At 38.3% G+C, this 23,831-nt stretch overlaps 1 protein-coding gene across 5 annotated transcripts in view; it reads right to left on the bottom strand.

Annotated features, from left to right (window-relative positions):
* Positions 1-23,831, bottom strand: part of Rarb (retinoic acid receptor beta) — a 401,913-nt gene that overhangs the window by 79,491 nt on the left and 298,591 nt on the right. For all 5 annotated transcript variants that reach the window (XM_063256848.1, XM_005008210.3, NM_001172731.1 and 2 more), the window contains 1 exon segment: positions 9,209-9,350. In XM_063256848.1, coding sequence (XP_063112918.1) covers positions 9,209-9,350 — 142 coding nt within the window.

The following is a 23,831-nucleotide window of genomic DNA, read 5'->3' as shown; positions in this document are numbered from 1 at the left end:
CAAATCAGTATCATGACAGGACAATGAGTGAGGAGCAAACAGCCAAGTATTGTTTTTAGCCCTTGCCACATTCGAATGCATCTACTCACCATAGCTACATGAAGTAGTTAGTATTATCTTTATGTCATGGACAAAGAACCTCAGGCACACTGAGGTTCTATACAACCTGCCCCAAAGCACACACTGCTAAGTGGTGGGCTGGGATCAGAATCTAGTCTGTCTCCATGCTTTAAGGCACATCGCTGCCCTACTGCTCTTCTGGATGTGGTGCAGGCAATGCAATTGGAGGGTTCCCCTGTTTCTCATCTTCCATCAGTTTCCCTGGATGCTTGAACTTCCACTATGATGATGCACCCACTCATTGACCATGCACTTGACCGGGACAGGACCAATCCCTGAGACCCAAGAAAAGCTTGGTCTCTTGCCCCTCCTCAAACTGTGCACAGCCTTGAAGGTGTGGGAGGTTGTGACACAGTAAGACTGAGGCAGTTCTTGCAGAACAATGACCACAGCACTACACAGACTCTGGAGGGGTCAAGTCTCCACCTCTGGCTTCTCTTTCTGCTAAGACACAAGAATGCATGATCAGCTAACATCCAAAACCAGAGTTTCTCAAACCTTCTCTTCTAGTACTAACATCATGATTTTTCACATATTCACAGGCTACTAAGCTCTTTGGCTTCAGCCTCAATTGAATTTGTTTATTTTGCTACATTATATTCAGAAGAAAATTTCCCCTTATTATTATACAGGAAAAATAGCTCCATTTGCTATAAATAAGAGAGCAAAGGTAAAAAAAAATAAGGAGATTTTAGTCCAAAGGCCTGTTTCTGTAAAGTTTTATTGAACAAAGCCATACTCAATTATGCTTTCATCCTACAAAAGTAGAGTAGTTCTAACTGGCCTTGGATGGTCTTCCAAAGTCTAAAATACTTATTATCTGTCCATTTAAGAAAAAGTCTATAGATCGCTGAAAGAAATACAGTTCAGTGATAGTGTGGTATTATTGCCTCTATTTTTTTAAAAAAGATATTAGTGAAGTTCTGGAAAGTATTAATTCAAGATTTACTGGCATCAATCTGAGGTTTTTCTCATTGATAATAAAAAGACAGCAAAATCATTGCAAAGACAATGGCTTCATCACTATAAGATTTGATGTGATGCCACGTAAAGCTCAATATATTCTAAAATTACATTTCATATTAATGTGTGCACAGTTTACAGACAGAAATATCCTGCATTAAACTAGTATATATATCAAATCAAATCACCTATGTAAATAATAGAAGACTTAATATGGGAGCAGATATGAGTAAAGATACCGGAAATGTAGGTGGCATTAAACATGTGTAAGAACTTCATTGTTACAGAAGTGCTGTTAAAGGATGGTGGTGATTAAAATCAAGTTATGTGGATGTCAGCCTGGAGAAGTGGTCCTGATGTGGCAGAGGAGGGTAAGATTTGGTTGGGAGAAGGGAGAAGACAGACCCAGAGGAAAGGCAGGTTACAAAGTCCTGAATAAAGCACATGGAGGGATGGCAGGTGCTCAGTGAGCCCAGAAAGGAAGAGCCTGAGAGGAAGCCGGCATCCTTAGTGATTCAGCACTGCCTAGGAGACCCCAGTGACCTCACCTCGAGATGACTGATGCAGGAAGAGGGCCAGGCGTCCTCTCCAACACCCCAGTTCGGTTTTCTCCCTGGAGTTGGGTTCCATGATACCAGGATACTTTCTCATTCTCTGATTACACATGTCATGGCATCTCCAGGCAAATGAGCCATCTGTCTCCCAGTTTACAGTTTATCGTAGCCAAGGCAGGCAGTTATTTGTTTCAGAAACTATGCTTGCAAACTTTATTTGTAATGTTTGGATGTAATATTTGGGGTTTCCCAGGTACACCATGGTACTATAAAACAAATCAAAATGAACAGTGACTCCACCCTTTGCTATTCTCTTAAAGTACAATCAAGGCTGTACTTACTATACTAATAAACATCCATGCCAGCAGCAATGGAGGCACAGAACCCAAGACAACAGCTGTCCCTTGTTTCATACCTACTGTGTGCCAGGCACAGTGTTAAATGCATTGGCATTGCTATGGTGAGGTCGAATCCACCAAGCAGATCTGGCAGAGTTGCTGGGAAAATCCCCAGGTTTTAGCTCACTCCACTTGAGCTACCCAAATTAAACAACAGGCTCACTTTGAGACAGCAGGGCAGGGCAAGATGGGAACCCAGGGAAAGCTAATTGAAAAGTCCTCTGTTCTTTGTATTTCCTCTGTCCTATTGTATAATGGAAATTTCTCATTTTTCTAAGGTAAGACTGTACTGAGTGTCCCCTCTTCAGGAGACAGGCAGCAAAGAGAAATGTATCAGTAAAGCTGAAAGAATTTTAATACTTCCTTTACAGTCTGAGTGTTAATGGGGTTCAAGTCCCACAATGGCACTGATATCACTAGGGTGCTGGTACCCGAATGGAATTTGCTTTTCTTTTTTTAAAATCTCCTGGAGAGATGCAGAAAAACATTAACACTGGGCAAGTAGAAAGGGGTGGCTAGTTTTTATTTTTCAATTTCCAGGACATATTTAAATTGATAATACAAAGTATCAGCCTTTCCCTGACTTATTGGGGTTTTTGGGGGATTTGTGCACCCGGAAGCAAAAGCAGAAAAGGGAGTGGTGGTTAATGGTACCTGTCTGTTGAACAGAACAAAATGATCCCAATGAACCTTGAAAATGTACATAGAAACAAAGAAGAAACAAACTAAAATTAGAGAGACATTAAGTGTCCTAATGATGATTTTTATGTAATTTTCTGACTTCACAGGGCAACTTACAATACGCATTTCCTTGTTATTAAGCCAGTAAAATCCTGCAGAACCAATGAGAGCAATATGACTTGTACACCAGCAAAGGTGATTTCTCACTGAGGTCAAGTGCCTTTAGTTCAAAAGGTTTATTTTAATGTCAGTTAACACTAAGGGGGGAAATTTGAGAAGCATGCAATAAAATTATCTGGTAGAAGTAGCTAAGTATCTGTCCAAAGCACATGCATTCCACCCAATCGGTCTGTGAGGATATGCAAGTTGAAAATAGATATCAGAATGTAGAGACTTTATAAAAAGCTGTTTTTAAGGTCAGCATGTCCCAAATGAGAAGATGTCAATGAGTTCTTGGAGACTCTTAAATAAATTCAGAGATTATTCAACTGTTCTGTTCTACAAATACACTTATGAAACAATTATAGAATGAAAAATGTAGAAAAAACATTTAATAGCATTTTCAAACAAAAGCAAACATATGATTTACCTACCATTCAAGAGCATGTGTTACATAAATATAACCTCATAAAACAATGACAAGAGGTTCCCTTTGAGTGTCCCTGGTCAGTGATTTTCAGAAAGAAAAGTAAAAGCAGAACAAGGGTCGGGGGTGCCCTTGATTATTGTCTATGTTACAAAAGTAAACTGAGGAACACCAAATCTGAGAGGCCTCAGCCCAGAGGTACACTGCCAAAGGTTACAGCAGCCGGGATCACCAACACATGAGTCTGGCCTAATCACTGTTTGCTATTTTTCTTGTGGTCTTCTGGTCCTAATGTTTAGCCTATTCCTGGGTCCTCTTCTTTTGTCAGTAAACAACTTGATAGCGAAGGTTGGAAGAAGCTGAGCTTCAAATTCCTCCCCTCGTACATCCCAGCTGCTCCATTTCAGCAGGGCTCTTGCCTTTGCACGTTACACAAGAAAATACAGGGGGAAGACCTGCTCAGTCCAACTCCATTCACTGGTGAATGCACTGGAGAATCAAATGTCATGGAGGAGGGGAACTGCAAAAAGAAGGTAGTTTGTGGAAACCTGTGGTCCAAACAGGATTAAAGGCATTAGTTCTCATGTTATGCCTGAACTGTGAGTCAGTACTAATGTTTCTCTTATGCCGACAGAAAACACAAGCCCAGAGAAGTTGAATAACTTGTTCTGGGCCTCTCCCGGATATAGGAACAAGATCTATTGGAATAGATATACACCCAAAATTGTTCAGTGTCTGACAACTTTTCAGAAAGTAAAGCCACAGTGGAACTGGGGTTGGCTTTCTTTTTAAAACGGCCACATTTAACCAGCTGACCTATCTTCATTAAATCAAACATCTGAGAATACAAGGTGAGAAAGATATGACGCTTGCCTTTTAGGTGTTTCTACTACACATGATCTTAACCAAAAGGCTGAGAAGTGATACTTTCATAGTTTATAAACAAGCCAGGAGACTCACTGGTGTATGAAATGCACTCTAATATAATGAAGCTTTTAGTTTGTGTTGGTGTGGATGATGCATTATGGGAACACTGCAGAAGAATGAACACCTCTGGCTAGGGTGTGTGATGGGGCTCAGGAAAGCTTGAGAGGGGAACTGACATTTCAGCAGGCACCTGGGCTTCAGGCAAAGCAGGAGGAGGTGGCATAGTCAATGGCCATTGTGGTTCAGTATGGCTGGAAGCCTGGTGTCTACTGGTAAGAGTGGAGGCCAGGATGAAAAGACAGATCAGCTGGAATTATATACGTGGACTCTGTGTAAGTCACTTCCCAGGAGAGCTGGAATATGCTGGCCAGCAGGCCACTCCTAGCCCTTAACCTGTTCTTGCAAATAAAGTTTTATGAACCATAACCATACCTGTTTATGCATGTCCCATGGCTGCTTTTGTGTTACGATTGAAGAAACCACGTGGCCCATGAAGTCAAAAGTATTTTCTAAAATCTCAAAACTTTTTCTAAAGGGTCCAGTCCTTTAAAAATAGTGTGTTGACCTCTCTCTTAACAATTTGAACTCTTTATTTGAATTTCTATAACTGACTGCCTATAGTCAAGCTTTTTATGGGTCTTATCCCTTCAGTTTCTAAACAGCAACTTCTTAAATCCTCTCCCTTCCACAATACAGACATCTCTTTCACAATCCCCAGTGTCACTTATGATTTCTCTTTTTTTCTTGTTTTAATTTAGGAGTTTGACAAAAGGTTTCCTTTACTGGTGTTTTTACAAGCTTTTAACCCCAGAGCAGCTCATTGCTTAACTTGGAGGTGTTTTGCTCCCTTTGCCTCCTCTAATTTTTCATAAATTTTGTACCACTTTTAGAATGCTGATGAAAATGGATTTTTTTTTCACTTGACATTACCACTCTCAAGTTCTACACTCTGACAGGTAGGTACTCTACATTCTGACAGACAACTATCTCCTCAATTCCGGAAAGCCCATGACAAAGATAAGGTATACCCACCAACCTTTAAAACCAGAAAAATGTAGACGTAATCATAGTTTTCTAGCAGGCCACATTAAAGAATGTCTTTCACTAGTAAATCCTTTTACACATTTAAAATCAAATTTGATCTATAAGAATTAAATTTGCACATGATTTTTTAGGGAATACATCTCTAATATAGAGCAAAGAGTGTGGTTATTTTATTAACCACTGGCAATAAAAGAGAATAGAAGTAATTCAGAGTTTTAAAGGCTGCTTTTTACAGCATGCAGTAAATGCTTCAGTTTGAATGCAGACTCTATAGTCAAACTACCTTGTGTGAAGCCTTAGCCCTGCCCCTGTGTTACCCTAAGTAAAGCAATGAACTTCTCCATGCCTCAGGTTCCAGAACTTCCAACTAAGAGCGAGGGAAGGGATGATAAGTGCGGGTGTTGGGAGAATTTATGCATTAAAAAAGCCATATACACATGTAGAATACAGAACACTTATTAGTTATTTCAATAACATGATGCTTAGATTTCTTTGCCCCTCCCCTCAAAAAATCTCAAAAAGAATCAAGGAGAATGAACTGGGAACATCATGTGGGCCTTAATTTACAATAAATGGATATGAGGTCATATTTGTTTCCTATCTTTCTAATCTTTTTTTGCACCGTGAGGGATAAACCCTGAATCTGATCCATGCAACGTGCATCCTGTACCACTGAGCCCCAGCTCTGCCTCCTATCTTTCTGATTCACCACTGAGGTATATATTCCTCCCCATGAATTGGTGGATTCAAGTTTAATCTTGGATTTGAGGGATTGCATCAATATCCACACCTGGCCAATGACAATTTGTTTCTCTTGGGCAAAGCAGTGCATACATCGAGGGTTAAATGACCCAAGTCAGACTAACGAGAATCTGACCTCGTGCTATGATGCAATGAACTTGATCTCAAAGTGTCTCTCTTTTTGCAGGCAGACCATCAGCCTGAAGTTGCCAGTGACCATGTTTCCACAGGGAAAATCTTTCTAAGAAGAAAACTAATAGCTGTGAGAGATGAAAAGAAACAATGTGCTAGAAACAAACACGTGTCCTATGATCCAGCCATCTTCCTCTGGACTTTTCAGTTACACATGCCAGTTTTTCTTAGCTTAAACCAGCTAAGAAATGAACTTCATGAAGTGGCATCATGTTATTGGAATAACTAATTAGAGAATAACCAATTAAGTCCTATGGCTGGAACTGGATGTGAATCCTGATAATCTTGCTACTCTAGAGAAGACAGGGTGAGGATAGGTGCAGACCAGAACTATATAGACTTGGTTCTGCCTTTAGTCAGTCAGCGATTGCTGGGAAAACCGTTTCACCTTTCCGGGTCCTGGTGTACTTGTATGTCAGATGAGAGATATGAGTGAAAATCAATCTCTAAGATCCCTTTTCAGGTCTAACATTCTACAAGGATCTATTATTCTTGGGTTCATTTTAATTGTGTACACTGTGGTATAATTGCTTACTGATCTCATATTTGCCTGCTTCCTTTTGTTTCAACTTTAAAAGTATTCTATTAGACACTCAATTCCTATAGTAAGAGTGTTTATTTCACCTTCAATTTCCTTCTAAGAAAAACATTTATTTTTGTGTACTTGGACATAATGATTCGATTTTGCTCCCATTTCTATATTTTAAAATCTAATTAAGGTGATAAGTTCTTTGAGAGTTGAAACTAGGGTTTTCCTGTGGGTGTAAACATTATTTTTTTTAAATTGCCAACCAAGCTGCCAGTTTTTACAGAGCAACAGGATATGGGTTTTAAGTAATGTAAGCAGGAAATGGGTCTCTAGCCTACACAAAATAAATGCAAAAAGACTGATTTTTTCCTGAGTTCACATCTGGCTTACTAATTTATAATTTCAGTGTGAACTAAAATTGTCCCACAGAAATGCAGTGCGACATCCATGTACAGAAAGTCAGACCAGAAATGGAGCAATCGGTGATTACCCTGAGTCTCACACATATAAATAATCTGGCTTTTTCAGGTCTTTCCCTTCAAGGGAAGGATGTGGGCCCTGAGATGACTGAACTTTAGCTTCATGTCTCCACATTTATTGATTTCAAGTTATTTAATATCACCAAGTTTAGGGGGGAACTAGGTCAAGTGACCTATCATCTGCAGATAGAACTTCCTAGAAGGAAAGAGTCTATGCAAGACACTTCTCTGATCTAATTCATTCTCTCTCTCTCTCTCTCTTTTTTTTTTTTTTTGTACTAGGGATTGAACTTGACCTTGTGCTTGCCAGGCAGGTGCTCATACCACTGAGCTAAATCCCTGGTCCTATCTAATGCATTCTTGTTCCTGGGGACTGTAAAACAGAAACAGGATCCCAACTCCAAAGGCCTTAGTGAGTACCTATTGACAAAGAAAACAAAATGACCTCAAGACAGAGATTTCACAGTTTTTGTTAGTTGAGTAATTCAGTAATGTCAATAAAGTTCTAATTTTTATCTTTCCTTTTTTCCATCTACAGTACTTATTTTGTTTAACAAGTGACTTCCCTTAGGGTTAGATCACTGGTAGGGTCCTCATGGCTACTTGTTTTTATGTGCACATGCATTGGAGAAGAAGGTGTCTCTGTACAAATTTTTAAGCCTGAGTCTTCAATTATCTCATATAGGACTACTTTTGGTTACGTGTTCACACAATGAACTGATGACTATGGAAGGAACTGAGCATTTGTTCATTGGCTTGAGTTGACTGGGTCACTTCCAACTCTGAAGTGTAGAAACCCAAAGATATAAAAACAAACTGAAGTATGAGTGTCATTAAGAGATGTGAAGGGATAGGAGATTAGGAAAGAAAGGGAGCTACAGAGGCTACCAGGAAACAGCCACTACAGCCTTGAGTAGCAGCTCCCAGCAGAAGGCCAGTCTTTCAGCTGAATATCCTCAAAGTCATGCTGTTTTACTGTAGGGGATGTCTTTCTTCTGTTAGTCTTTACCAGGGCCATATTCTCTTGCCCAAAATCCCAGAGCCCTTGATTCATAACATAGTTCCTTAAGCTCACTCTAAGAGCATGGATAGGGCACCTGGCTTTTTATTCCATGCTCTGGGAGGACACTGGCATCTCCAGGATCCTTCCATAGCACCTCATTCAATAACTCACACACAAAGTGGCTTTCATCAAATCCCCAACTGATGGAATAAATGAAAAGGCGGCCGTCCTATAGTCCTATAAGTGTTTCACCTGGCACATATCCCAGTCACTTATTGTGTCCGCCAAGCCTTCTACCAATCTTTTTTCTAATTCCCTATATGTGAAAGTATCAAAGAAAGAATACCAACAACGAAAAAATTTATACTATATTCTGTCCACTTTAGAGCATGTACATTTCAAGAACCCCATATCAGATGTTTATGAAAAACCAATTTTTAATTTATTAAAATGTTTTAGCACTAATAAAAGGTATTATCATTTATAAGAGATGGTTTGGAAGAGAGACACTTATATCAAGTTGTGAAAAATGCTGATGTCCCAAGTTTCAAAATGTTTTTTCTAAAGTGATGATTCCTTCCATTCAGGAAAAGGCAAATTAGTACTTCTGTTCATATCCATGCTTCTTGGTTCATTTTCTCTCCTTGATATAAAAGTCCTTTTTCCTACTGTCTTGATGGAGAAATGGAGTCACCAAGTGGCTATGCAAATAGCTTTATACAGTGAGTTAGTCACCGCTCTGGAATACAAATATGCCATCTACAACACCCAGTTCCTGTCTTTCCACCAACTACCACTCAAATTTTATCTGAAAATCTCCATAGTCATTTCATTTTCATGTCACCTTTGTTTATATCTGCTCTTGACATTATATCATTAGTACCATGACTAATTGTCTCATGCTGACATTCTTCATGATTTGACTTCAGAAGCTGAGCAAATATATTTACAGATAAGGCAATAAGGGAAAATTTTTTGAGAATCCACTTACATTCTTTGGACATTCCCACTTCAAAGCACTTCTGGAGTCGACAGTACTGGCATCGATTCCTGGTGACTTTATTAATAACACAGTTCTTATCTCGATGACAAGTATAAATCATGTTCTTCTGAATACTTCTGCGGAAAAAGCCCTGTAAGCAGGCAAGATGAGCAAACTAAGTAAAATATCCAAGCTTCATGAAAAATCAAAACTGAACTTCCCAATGAATTTACTGTTTTTCTTCAGTAACAAAGTGATAGTGGCAGAAAAGTTCACTTATTATAACCCTTAAGACATTTGTCAAATATTAATAGCTCACTCTTTGTTGCAGACTCGAAACCTCTTTTAATCAAAACTAGATATGACATTATTGTGCTAAAAAGAAAACACATACAGCTTCCTTTACATGAAAAACATCAGGCAGAGTTGGGACCCCTCCAAACAGGCTTAGTTTAAATAACATCTTTACCGGCCAAAACAATATTAGGTGAGCCCTTCACCAAGAAAGGCAATATAGAAGGCACTTTATTTGCATAAAAAATTATTAGCTTCATGCAAGACTCCTTTTTAAGGAGTCTTCTCCAAGTTCCTTTATATATTTAGCTCCTATCATAACATTTAAAACATGATTTGATCTACCAAATGCTTAGAATAAAAAATTATCCAAAATTGGAAACAAGGCAAAAAAGCGAATATCTGCCTATTTAATGCCGGCACATCAGAGTTGTGCTGTCCAACATGGTAGCTGTTAGTCACATGTGGCAATTTAAATCAAAATTAATGAAAATTAAATAAAATTAGAGTCAAATTCTCCAGATGTGCTGGCCACATTTCAAATGCTCGATAAACACATATGAACAGTGGCTACCATCCTGCACAGCACATATGGAGGCTATTTTCATCTCTGTAGAAAATTCTATTTGGCAACAATGTTCTACAGCATTGATTGACAGTCCCATTTATGGGTCATTTGATGATCTCTCGAATTATAACTTGGTTGACTTACTGTTTACTATCCACTGAATTCAGGATCTATAAAGATTACAGAAGTTTGGTGAATTAAGGTAAATTTTGCCTAATGTAGGTGCAAAAAATTTCTGACTATGTAAAAAAACAATCCCAAAGACTATTGTTGAATAACTTGTAAGATATTAACTATCTTTTTACTTTGCAATCTTATTCTAGTATTCTGCCTTTCATAGTATCTACCTACCCTTTGTTCAGAGTGGTTTTAGTCTGTTTTGTATTGTTTAATTTCAACATACATGAAAGTATGGACAGCGATTTTGAAGAGAACAAGAGCTATTATAGCAGCCATTGTTGATTTTCCTATTGTCTGGTTTTGAAGGCCTGTAATATCTTCATTAGTCTGTTCTGATCAATTTTATACTATTTTATTTGTATTAATTCATTGTGTGTGAAGATACAGACAACTATTTAGAAGAAAACAAGAGACATTACGGTAGCCACTGTAGATCTCCTGTCGTTTTGCTTTCAAATCTGTGTCACTTACATTATTTTCTTCTGATATGCTTTGTTATGTTTAGTTTTACCCTCTTTAAAATTAAATTAAAAAAAGAAAAAAATAATATCTACCTCCCTACTTACCATGTGTTTTTCTCCTTTGAATTGTCTTTGTTGTACTATAGTATCCCTTTCATAAATGAGTTAAATTTTGGACATGTGCCTACTAAAATGGAATTTTTGTTTTTTTAACTTTTATTTTAACTTTTATTTATTTTAAATTTTTGTGAAACAATGATAAAATAAAAAAGACAATAGACTCTAAAACCAAAAGTCCCAATGCTTTCAGTCTCCTTCATTTCTACTGTACATCTTTTCAGACAAAGGATAATTGAGAGATGCTTGTTCAAATCACAGATGGATAAACAGATGGATAAATGACATACTTGCTGTCTTTATCTCTAATTTTCACCAGAAACCTCTGTCTTGCTGCAAGTATTAAAAACAAGGAATTTCACTTTGATCAGTTATGATGTGACCTATAGCTATCCTAGAAATGATTATCTTGAATGTAAGAAATGTACCACCAAATGTGTTGAAGAAAACAAGTCTACCCTCCAAATGCAGCTTTCCCTATACTACATTAACACTGCAGGAGCCAGAACTAACATTCAAAGTTAAAGCACATTGGCAAAGAAAGCTCACGTAACACACATTGTTTAGTATATGTATGTGGGCACCCCAGGATTCTAGTGTCTAAATAAATATATTTTTTTTACCAGCAAGGTTCAATGCAAGTACCTGCAAATATGGTTTAAGGATGCAACTCCAGTACATATTCTAGTCATGTACATTTTACGAGAAAACAAAGTTTATTTTTATACCTCTGGAGCTACAAATATGCTCATAATCTAAAATAACAGGTTGTAAGTACTCTGAAAACCTAAAACATTTCTATGCAGCATGGTCACCTCAAAGTATATCTTTCTCTGAAAAAAAAAAATCTATGGGCTACTTTTGGATGCCAGATATACAAGTTCAATTTATGGAAACTTCCATAGCTCCTCTGCCATGAAGCATGGGTCCAATGCAAGACATGGTCAAAAAAGAGTTACAGACAAAAGTAACTTTCTCTGTGCATTAAAAACTGAGTATTCAGTTTAGCAAGTTCTTCATCAGTGATTGTGAAGCAGAGAAAAACAATCTCATGATGCTCAAATGAAAGAAGGGAGAACTAAAGATCTTTATATATCACTAATGAGCCAGTCAGTCTGGTTCAGTAACAATGACAGCAGAAACTAAATAGGACTTCTTAGTTTTCCAAATCAGTGTTTTGGCTGGATTTCAGGAAAAGGTCTAAGTTTCAGTAAATCATTTCCACTATGGTAGAACACTTGTTGACTAAAATGCATGCTGTGAGGTATTTTTATACATGGCTTGCACAAACAAATGTCCTCTCAACCACGGGAAGGTTTGCATCTTAAGAACCTTTCTCTTCCTCAGTTGCCATTATGAATTGTTATGTGAATCTTGCTCCCTTCTAGAACAATGCTCTGAGGACCTACTGTGTATGTGTGCACCACTAAATATTCTTTTATGTTATACGTAAGTTTATTCTTCTCTTTACTTTTAACATTTTTAAAAATGGAAACCTTTGATCTGTGGCTTAATTGGAAAACCAGCATCAAGTGTCAACATTATAAGGCACACATAAATTAAATAAAAGAAAGTAAAATAATACAATATTCAGATGTTATTTCATTCTCATTGGACACCGGATCTACTCAAGGCATGGATCCCCAGGGCATCTCACCCTTGCTGAAACAGGAGCTAAGCAAGTATCAAACAAACCAGCACTGACTTGGGATTGAGGAGTTCTGAGACAACAAATAAATTCCTCACTATGTGAATCAATGTGATTTAATGTCATGGATTCGTATGACCTAAAATTCCAAACCATGTATCCTGAAAAACAAAACTAACACCCAAAACTCATCACATATAAAAGCAGGCTTGGGAATTACATACTAAGTTTAACACACTTCGAAGCGAATAGAAGAGTAGACACATTGACAGGAGAAAAGGCCAAAAACGTGAGCATGTGAAAAGGAAGGAGCTGATTCCATTTGGAGAGATGATATGAGAGAGAGGGGAGCCAGGACACAGTAAAGAACCTTGCATCTCCTAAAGGAGATGAGGCTAAAGAGGAGGTGGTGTTTGAAGATCTTCCTGATGCAATGGTTACTTTGTTTTGTTGCGTTGTGGTGTGGTACTATGGATTGAACCCAGGGCCTTTGCACTGAGCTATACCTCCAGGACTTTTTTATTCTTTATTTTGAGACCGAGTCTCACTAAATTGCTATATTGCCCAGGCTGGGCTTGAACTTGCAATCTACTTGCCTCAGTTTCCCATAGTATGGGGATTACGATCATGTACCACCGTGACTGGCTGAGAATGGTTATCTTTTTCAATCAGCCTATGGCTTTAAAGGACACTAACAAGAGGGATTTCAGACTTAAGTCATCACAATACCTCTATGAAGGGCTTCAGGGGGGTACCGGTGGCTGGATTGGTGTTGGAGCTTTAGTAGTGTCTTAAGTACTTTTCTCCCTCTGCAAACTCAGGAAACTTCTATGAGGTGCCTTTTCTGATTGACTGAGCATAGATGAACGCTACTTCTAGATAAACTTGGTGTTTTGATTTTCCTTCTGTGTCACACCTATCTAAGGATGATACTTAAAGTGTTAAACCATAATAATATCTGCATCAGAGGATACAGGGATGACATGGGAAACACCCTCTGGCCAATGGTCACAACCTTAGAGTCCAATGGGCATTGTCCATTTCTCCCTTAGGGTATCATAATACCAACCAAGAGTGCTACCTTCCTTGCTGGTATCCATCCTCCCCACCAAGGGAGAAGGCCAGGCATGGAGGCCAGCTCCCATGAGCTATGCCAAGCAAGCTGGTAGGCACCCATGGGAGCCTTCATGCAATGTCTAATGGGCTTCTCTGGAGTGAAGACAGTGGATTTAAGTGGAGTGAGGACAAAACTCATGGGAATGGCTACTCAGAAATTAGTAGAAAAGTATTTAAATTCAATAAGAATGTATTAATGCATCCCAACTGAGTACACTATGGCTGACACAGAACGTAACTCGTGGTATTCAGGAAGTAAGTGTGAATTGACGAAATTCTAGTTATGATCAGAGCCACTGTTACAGCCCTGGGTTTATTATAAATTAGTTCTTTAAGATATTTCTCAATATTATGTACCGCACAGTATTCCTTGGGATGATATTATCTGTACCTAAATTGAACCATAGGATTTTTCTGAAATTAGTGGAAATACACTGATTTGAGTTGTAGTCAAGCTTGTCCATAAGGACTTCTCTATTTGTTAACCAAATCTTTTGCAGGCTAACTAGGACTTTTGCTTCAGTCATAGCTTTTGCTAGCTATTTATGTGTTGTTATATACCTTCTAGTGATTAATTCAGACTTCATGATTTGACTAACCATGACTTCTGTTGTTTGTGATAGTCAAAGTTGGCAATACAATTAATACTAATTACCTGGGTCAAGAAGATAGATGTGTGTCACCAACCAAATCAAGAATTTTTAAACTACCTATATTTCAAACTTTCTTAACTCATGTCCTTCTAGTCTTGCGATGAGAGAACAGGGACCCAACCATAAAAATGGGGCTCAAATGGTAGAGAAAGTCACATAAACACATTAAAGTCAGTTGATTCATATATTAACAATAATCATGGAGGGCTCATAACCTACAGAGATTGCTTCAATCTCAACCTGGGAATATAAAGTACCATTGTGCCAACTCTTTTCTTGTTATCAAAATTATAGAAAAAAAGACCCTAAATCAAAAAGGAAAGATAATTTTTATACATAAATATTACACTATACTAAAATACCTAAAGTTCCTTACTTCATTAATATACCCCAAATCAATAAAGAACACGGGCAAAAGTGAATCATTTCCCTCCCATTTTCACATTTCAACGTGGAATTAAGTTGAGTCACCTTTTATCTCTAATATTCTCAAATCATTGATCTAATTTTGTTGTTGTTTGTTTTTGTGCATGGAATTTGCATCACTGCCTAGTTTTCAGATGTTATCAGGGATATTTTCTATAATCTACCAGAGAAGGTGGTTTTTGTTAGGTTACATACTTGCCCAACCATTAAGAATTAGGCTGTAGTTCAGGCACGTGTTGATCTGAACTCTCACTCTGCCACTTACCTGTGTCACTTTAACTGAGTTATGCTAAGACCTGAGTTTCCTCAACTGTAAAAAGAGAATTTTAAAAATACCCTACCCAATGAGAGAATGCACGTGAAGTGTTAGCAAATGCCTGCAATTTAACAAGTACCTATAAACTTTATTACTGATAAAACTTCTTTTCTCAAAGTTTTCTTCTGGGAAAATTCTAATATACATTCTGTGTTTAAAATAAAGATTCCCAAATAAAATAGCAGCACACACTCTTGTAGGACAACTTCAGATTCCAAATGCCCTCTCCATATGTTCTCATTCACTTACAGACCCATTCGTTCAATGCTAGTTAGAAGTGAATTAAGGTGGGCTTTCTTTTGGGCATATAAAGATGTGTAAGGCATGTCCTGCCTCATTTCTATAAGAAATAAATACAAGTAAACACTATGTAGCAAATGCCACCGAATCGTATTATAAGAACTACAATCGTATTATAAGAACTACAATCATATTATAAGAACTACTATTATAAGAACTACATGTAGAAAGTGGAAGTGTACCCATTGTACTATCTGGTGCATCATATGTACACAGAAAATGTTTTTTAAATAAATGAAAGCATCAGAAATTCAACAATTTAGAGGGAGAGTGATACTTGGTTTTAGCTCTAATGAAGGGGCAGGATTTAGATAGCAAGCTTTTCAAGAGGAATGCTACAGATGCATGACAGAGGGCAGAGTTAAGGAGGCACAGAAATGGCCAGTGCTCCAGCTGGGCAGAGATGTAAATGCTGGGAATATGCATGTATAAGACACAATAGGACAAGGGAGTTCTCGTTCAAACGGGGGACAATGTGAAAGGCCTGCCAGGCATTACATGCCCAAGAGAAAGCAGAGTCACAATTATATTCTTCCACAGTGGCTTAGGGAGCTGTGAGTTATCGACCTCATCACACTCATTGAGATCTTGGTACCAACACAAATACCTAATGACCTGAGATGGCCCTAGAATGTAGGCAAGAATGTAGCCCAAGAATCCTTGCTTTGAGATAATAATAAAATTGCTGACTTATTTAATCATATAGTTGCCTGTGAGGAGTCATACTGTACTGTTCTCAATGGAAGTCATTTTTTAGCTGCCTTACAGACATTTACATTAAACTTAATACATGTGGAAGGCATTATGATCATTTAGACAGAGACACTAAATACATTTTTTTATTTTTTTAAAAAGGTAAATTTGACCCCACATTTAGACATAAAAATCATTGGGTCAGGATAGATTCACCCCAAAAAAAAAAAAAAAACCAATGACGTAAGCATATCTATTTGAATCAAGCTGCTGCTGAGTTAATTTCTATACCATGCAAAATCCAAAACAGTGATTTTTCTTTCCAGAGCAAAAAAAAAGGAAAGAAAGCAAGAAGCCTTCATTAGTCCTTTTAAACAGTCATTAAAAGGAAAAGATCCAATCCCATCTGAATCAAAAACTAACCAGTGACTACCTCAGGTCACCTACCCCACCAGCAGGACTGTAGGCTGGGCAGTGCAAGTCCCTACCAGCACAGGGCAATGAGTTTCCATTTTCAGCCTGAAGCCAAGCTGATGACCACAGGAGGGAGTGTGGAATAATCCCACCACAGCCATTTTGGGAAGCATGATGTTGAGAACAGGAAACACGTTGCCTTAAACAAACAAAAAACACCCTCTAATGGAAGGCTATGCGTGACAATGTCTAAAAAGTTATTAATAGCAAGTTTTGAAGGAGACAGAGAAAAGTGAAGACCTTTTCACCCTCTAAAAAGACAATGGGTGAGAGGCAGGGAGAAAGTACAAAAACAGCCTACTATTTTGAAGATAGAGTATTTCCGTCAAAGCAGGGAGGGTGGGCATGAACCTAAGGCAAAGAATGCTGAACCAGTCAACTTAGGGAGGGGTCTGACTCTTAGCCAGAAAAGGAAAACAACATAAAATTCATATTCCAAATTAAAAAAGAAAAAAAAACACCCAGTTGTCCCAAGGGATCCATATCCCTGAGAGATGTTTAATTTTGTTAAAAAGAAAAAGTAAGTATATTCATACCACAGCTTCATCCCCGTGTTGGGAAGTCAGTAAAGATCAGTGAGTGACAATAGTGAAGACTAAATGCTCGAAATGTAAAAGCCATGGTTTCCATAAGATCTGCTATTTTATGGCACCTGTAAGTAACTTGGAAGGTATTCGGCTGTCCTATCTTTTTGAACTGACCCTGTGTATACTCATCGACCAGAACCTTCCTTGGCGCACCTTGCCTTTATTAGAAATCTCATATTTTGTGAGATGCCTAGAAAGATGATTCTAAAAAAGGCAGTGATTATACATTTAGTGAAAACATTGCCTCTGTGGGAACTAATCTTTCCGGAAGAGGATAATTACAACATTTTCCTGGACTTTGTCAGGTGAAGCCCTGAGAGCTCAATCTCTGTTAGACCCACAGGCCACAACTCTCAATCCTTTTAATCCTCAATTAATTAAAACTCCCTGAGAATACTAATGAAAAGGTGACCCATGTTCTTAACCAAAAACTGAACTCACATCACCAGAGATCAAGGTCTAAACTTCCAAAGGCTGATGTCCCAGGAGGGCACAGAGCCAACGCATTCCGTTCACAATGTTCTTTATTTTAGAGCAACGTGATCCAAGGAAGTAATGCTCTTAGGAAATATAAACTGGAAACCAACAGTAAAGAGAGAGATTACCCAATTGAGTAAAATATCTTTTAATTTAAGTGAAAATTCTTTTTATATTTCCAGAGCATGACCAGGATAAAACAATTAAAATGACCAGGTATCATAAAAGTCTAATTATCATAATCTCATTCTAACTGGTAGGCAAAAAATCCACTCTACCAGGTTTTGCAGCAAATTATCTCAAAGCAAAATTTCAAGATGAGTCTTACAAGATAAGTAAATGATAAGTAAAAACCAGCTGTTTTCAAAAGCTGAAGGTCTGGGCAGGGCCAGATTCATGAACACATGACTAGGGCAGTGCCACAGGCCTGTGCTTAGCCAATTATTCTGCTGTCCCTGTCTTGAAATTATACTTTTTGAAAGCGGAGACACTCATTCTCTTTTTGCATGGGATATGGACAATTATATTGCTCAGTTTGGCTCTAGAATAGCATCGACAGCAAGAGTTTGCAACCTTTTTCCCATACAGGGACAAAGAAGTCTTGGGTAAGTCCCTTGCAGCTTCTGGTTCACCTTAAGACTGGATAAAGACCATGCAGCAGATGGAATTAAGCAGTCACCATGGTCACACTTATTCTTTCCTGGATTCCCTTGGGGTGTCTTGAGAAATTCTACTGCCTCAGCAAGGATCTGAAAGGAAAACCTTTCCGGAGGTATTTTATGTTTTACTCTGGGGTTTATTTTCTGAGTTAGGGATTCCAAGAGGCTGGGAGGGGAGAGGAGCAAGGAAAACACAAAGAACCTTTTCAAAACAGAATGAAATTTCCACCCCAAACACACAATTCTAGGCACAATTTCAAGAGGATGGCCAGAAGTTTATTCATAGCCTCTACTTAGAGGGGAGCAGGGGTGTCACCAAAATAGAGAATGAGTTTTAAAAAATAAAGAATATGAGGTTGAAGGGTTAATTTTTTTATCCAAAGAATTTCTGCGCAGCAGGTTAAATATTATAAAGATGTTACCTGGTGATATTTTCACCTCTTCTCAAGAGTTTGCATAAAGATGAGATAGAAAACTGCATTACAGAAGGAAAAAAAAAAGCCCTTAAAATAGAAGGCTTCACTAGCTCCACAGAGCTTTCTTTCAATCTGGTCTTGAGAATTTCCTTCAAACCAACTGAAGACATCTGTTTTCTAGATTACTTGGGTCAGTTATTTTGTGCCCTTCCACAGTGAAACCCATAGTTACCGATTTATTATCAGGATTACTCTAAATATAATAGGGCAAGAAGCCAATGGATTTTAAGTCTTTAAATTCTCAATTATTTTACTGAGAATATGCACCAAAATAGATACTTAGCTACAGATCATGAGTTAGCAGACCCCACTTGCTTTGCACATTAATTACTAAGTCTCATCTGGACCCAAATTAAAGATTCACTTCTATACTAAAAAGAGAAAAAAGGTAACTAAAAGCAATGAGAGAGTCAAAACATGCTCAAATATCCAACTCTTTGCCAAAGAACACAAATTTTAGTCTCTTTAGAAGTCTGGTATGCAACGTTTGCCAGCAACAAAGCTAGACTTAGCTCTATCATATCATGCTGGTTGATGACAATGCATGTCACCATGGCAACTCTGCACAGAACACAATTCAAAGGCCTTTCACAGACACAAATAATTATGATGTACTTGTATTGTTTTATGGCATTAAGGTCCTCCATCAATACAGAAAATAATGCTTGTCCACAATTTGGTCTATTTTTTTTTTCAAGTTCATTTAATTTTCAGGGATGGTTTGGAATTTTTCCACTGGAATTGTTCTATTTTATATGATTCTATTTGAGCCTAAAGTAAAAAGAAAGAAACCAGAGAGGGTGCAAGGGCAATAGAAGGGAAGGCAGGCAGGCATTTATACTTAAGTCTTCCAAAGTCTAACAACTGGAAAATAACAGGATTTATGGGATGGAGCCTTCTGCTTCTCCTCACCATAGACACTATCCTGACAAGAGTAAAATCTCTCTAAATTTATTGAGAAAATATTGTTTAAGCTCCAGCTTTCAAAATGGATTCTATCCTTGTACGGAAAAGCTACAGTGACTGCAGGCTAAGGTCTGGGCATCACCCCAAATCACAACTTTTAAACACGACTCTAGAATCTGGAACATTTACTCTCTGCTCTGTGTCTTTGCGTATGCTTGAATCTAGAACATGAACATTCTCTCTCTCTCTCTCTCTCTCTCTCTCTCTCTCTCTCTCTCTCTCTCTCTCTCAGCTCTTTGGTGCTAAAGCTTTTTCCTCCCTGGTCCTTTTGTTCTTGTTTCCTCATTTTCCAACAGACAGTCCCCAGTAAGGGTGGCCCAGAGATGCTGATGCTACCTTTGTATCCATTTTTAACACTCATTTACAACACTGCAATGATTGACTAGTGGGTTTCCTTTTCAAGACAAAGAGACCTTTGCAGTCAGCTACCTATTTCAATCACTTGTGGGTAGAGTCTATTCATCTTCCTTCCTTCCTTCCTTCCTTCCTTCCTTCCTTCCTTCCTTCCTTCCTTCTTTCCTTCCTTCCTTTCTTTTCTTTCTTTCTTATCCTTTTGAGACAGGGTCTCACTATGTAATTCAGGCTGGCCTTGAGCTCACTTGGTAACCCAGGCTGGTTGTGAACTTGCAACAATCCTCCTGCTTGGGCCGCCTATGTGCAAGAATTACAGGCATGTGCCACCACACCCAGCTCAACTCTTACAATATATAGAAAAAAAAAGGATAATCTAAAAAATTAAAATAAGCTCTATTGTATACATACTCTAAGCTAAAGAAAATGGAGAAAAAGAAAGATTGGCAAAGAAACCTAAATTAAATAAATAGAACCACCATGAGAATCCTTTAAATATAAGAAAGTAAAAAGGAAGTTATATTGTCAATTGTAAAACTCTGGTATCATAAATTTGAGCCACAGTGTCAATGATTTATTCCAACCTCCCTCTTTCTTAAACCAAATTAGCAAAAGATAAGGCTCAAATTTCACCTGCAAGCTCCTCTTTCTTGATCTTTAAAATTAAAGTAGCTATATTATGTCATCATAATGCCAAGATTTGAAATAAAATAAGTCCCCAAAGCAAAAGGTAAAATTCTTTTACACAACATGAACTTGCCTGCAATTAGCACATTATAGCTTCCACCAAAGCACTATGCTATATAAAAATACACTCCTAGAGCTACTGCTGTTTCAAAGACCTTAACTTTCACATGTTCCGGTCCTATTTCATAAGAGGAGATTCAGCAGAATACATAAATTTAATTTTAAGTGTACTTCTCTGCTTTTCCATTTTATATCTATCATTGCTTTTTAAAAAAAGAGTAGCACCCTTCCCGTTACACTGGAGAGAAGGGCAAAAACAGCCCCAGTAATAAAAGAGGAAAGAGGTACCTGCCAATTAATTAGATTGTTCTCCAGTTTTCAATTAAAGGCAGCCTAATGGATGTAGGGAGACTTATTTTATTTTCCCTAACAGAGCTTTTATTTTTAAACTCTGGGCTTCATTTTCCAAAATTGCTGGCTTTAGACAGAAGAAACATACATCTTGTGAAAAGCTGCACTGTTCTTCTTCCATTTCCTGTATCAAAATTACATTTTTCTCCTCGGTGGCTACTTCCCATCTGGCTGCACAAAGCTGCTGCTCCCCAGCACAGGCTTGTTAGTGGACAGTAGTCCCTGATGTTAGAGCCTGCTCCAGAGACTGTCATCCTGCCCCCTGGGGTGGGAAGGCTTATCTGGGAGCTTTGGGGGATGTCTCACCCTAGTTTCAGATGATCGCCCCATGGAACTTCATTCACCTTTCTAATTATCTCCAGAAGGACAAAGAAGATAACTTCGGAGGGTGTGTTTATTTTGCACTCATCCAAAACCACTTCAGCCTCTATGAAGCATCTGCTTGTGTGTGGAATTTGGGAATTATTTTCCTTAGATCAAACAAGACTGAAAACTTCTTGGACATGGTTGGCCTTCTTCCTCGAACACACACATTTTCAAGATGGATATTTTTATCCAAAGTTTTCTCAAATGAATAATTAGGATATGTCCACTGGCAGGTGTAAGAAGAAAGAGCTAGTGCCCCCCTTCCAATAAATCATGACTGATCTAATTTTAACCCGCAAAGGACTAGAAGAAGACTGTTTCTACACATTTACACAGTTTAGCAGTTTTGTTTCTGAGGGGCAGCACAGTCCCTAAGCTTGGGGGAACTGTGGGGCAATTTCCTACACTGCTAACAGGAGTTCCAGCAGCTGGATAAATCCCTCGAGTAGACAAATACTCTCCTGTGCATTGAAAATAAGCCCTGCATCACAATGCCCTGGTAACTGGAGATCTGATGTATCCATAGAGGAGAGACATACTGTATCATATATTAGTTCCTATTTGTTTTCAACATCACCTGAGGTTTAGTTAGTAAAGACCAAATGTAGCTGCAAGACATGAAAAAGCATGACAATATCCTGAGCACAGAACAGACCCTGTGAAAATGTCAAGCAGCAACACAAAAGTATCGCTTTCTTCCTGCCAAGAAAATGGAAAGCACTCTTCAGAGCCCCTCAGAAGGAGAGTCAGAATTAAACTGTACTTTCAAATTTCCAAGTGGCTTTTATAAGCTTGCTGACCCAAAGTATTTCAGAACAATCTCTTTTAATTTTTAATTTTTTATCCACAGTACTCCAAAAATATAAAGATCTGAATCACCACCCCTCATCCTGTTATCTTAATGGGGTACAGATAGAGTGTCAGGCTGGCCATTCCGCATTAGGTGTCCTCATTTACAGATTGAAAAAAAAGTGCCGGACATAAATTATTTAAAATCTATTGTATCAGTGTGTGTTCTGTAAGCATTCACTACCGGCAAAGCAGACAGATTATTTTTCACATTTAATTGTGTTGATATCTTATCTGCTTTGTTGAAAGTGGAGAGTGGTAGGTGAAACCGCATCACACACCAAGGAATGCAGAAGTGATGGAGCCTATTATTTAAAGCTGAAGTAACCCATTTAGTGGACGTGACTTTAACGCACTGCTAAAGGAAAGAGATACCTGAAGTTCCTATTTACGTTTGTAATGTGTGTCTATTACTATGTCAACATGACTGAGGGTAGGACAGGGCTGGGTTCCTCAAACAAGCTGTTCACCAGCTAAATCACTGACACTAAACACTTCCTATCACTATCCAGGGACAACAGAAGGCATAAACGTGAGTGAAAGGGAATTTGCCCAGCCTTCTCCCTCTTCCTTCAAAATCTAAGGGAACATTAATCAGAGGGAATCATCACTGCATATGCTGGATCTAAACTTCACACTGTCCAAATCTAAAAAAATATATTTAGAGCAGCATTTAAATAAATTATTAAGATATGATTGGAACCTGACTGAAATAACGCTGCATGGAGAATTCAAGGATTCATTACTTAGAAATGCACTCATGTGCTATATACATCAGTGTTGCTCCAAAGTAACTCCCCATTAGTGAATTCCAAATACCTTTACTGAATCCAGCAACTCAGGAATTCATCTGGGTGAACCGACAGTTCAGCATTAGGATATACACAGATGATGTTCATGAAACTGTTCTGATGTAGGTTATTAAGTCAAAGATTCATCTCAACTCTTCAGTCTTTTGTACCATCAGAACCCAGGCCAGTACCCTGCCTTGCTTTCTTTACAGATCTGCTCATGTGGACAGGTGGAAAGCTGCATGGGGGAATGACTCCATTTGCCAAACATCTACGAGGCCCACTGAGTGACTGGAGAACAAAAATGTCCAAGTCCTAGTGTGAAATGCTATGGGCTATCTTATCCCTGCCTGTACCTGACATTGGGACTCTGCTGAAGCTGAACCACTTTGCTGAACCACTCCCTTTACAGGTCTGTATCTCTCTGTGCCTTCTAGGATTGAGGTTTGAGATTTTCATGTGTCTAAATATGGAAATGCACTTGTCATGTCCTCAAGATAAGCCTCGGTTCTATACCTTTTGTGCAATATGGATGGTTTGGTAAGATGTAAAGAACTGAAGAAAGCCCAGTCTCCCAAATATGGGTCTTCTCTTGCAGTCAAAACCCAGTTGTCTGCAAAACACAGTTTGCAGATAACCCCCAGGAAAATGTTCAAGTCAACAACGCATAAAAAATAAACTGCATCCTATATGGTATTTATGAATTTCATTTCCACACTGTCCACTGTAATTTATGGTGACCCACTTCTACAGAACTGTAATGCTA

Source organism: Cavia porcellus, unplaced genomic scaffold (assembly GCF_034190915.1).
Source record: "Cavia porcellus strain 051 isolate PalLab524CR breed Dunkin Hartley unplaced genomic scaffold, mCavPor4.1 scaffold_10, whole genome shotgun sequence".
In the NCBI taxonomy this organism is placed as follows: domain Eukaryota; kingdom Metazoa; phylum Chordata; class Mammalia; order Rodentia; family Caviidae; genus Cavia; species Cavia porcellus.
The sequence above is the reverse complement of the archived record's forward strand: the minus strand, read 5'-3'. Positions and strand labels throughout refer to the sequence as shown.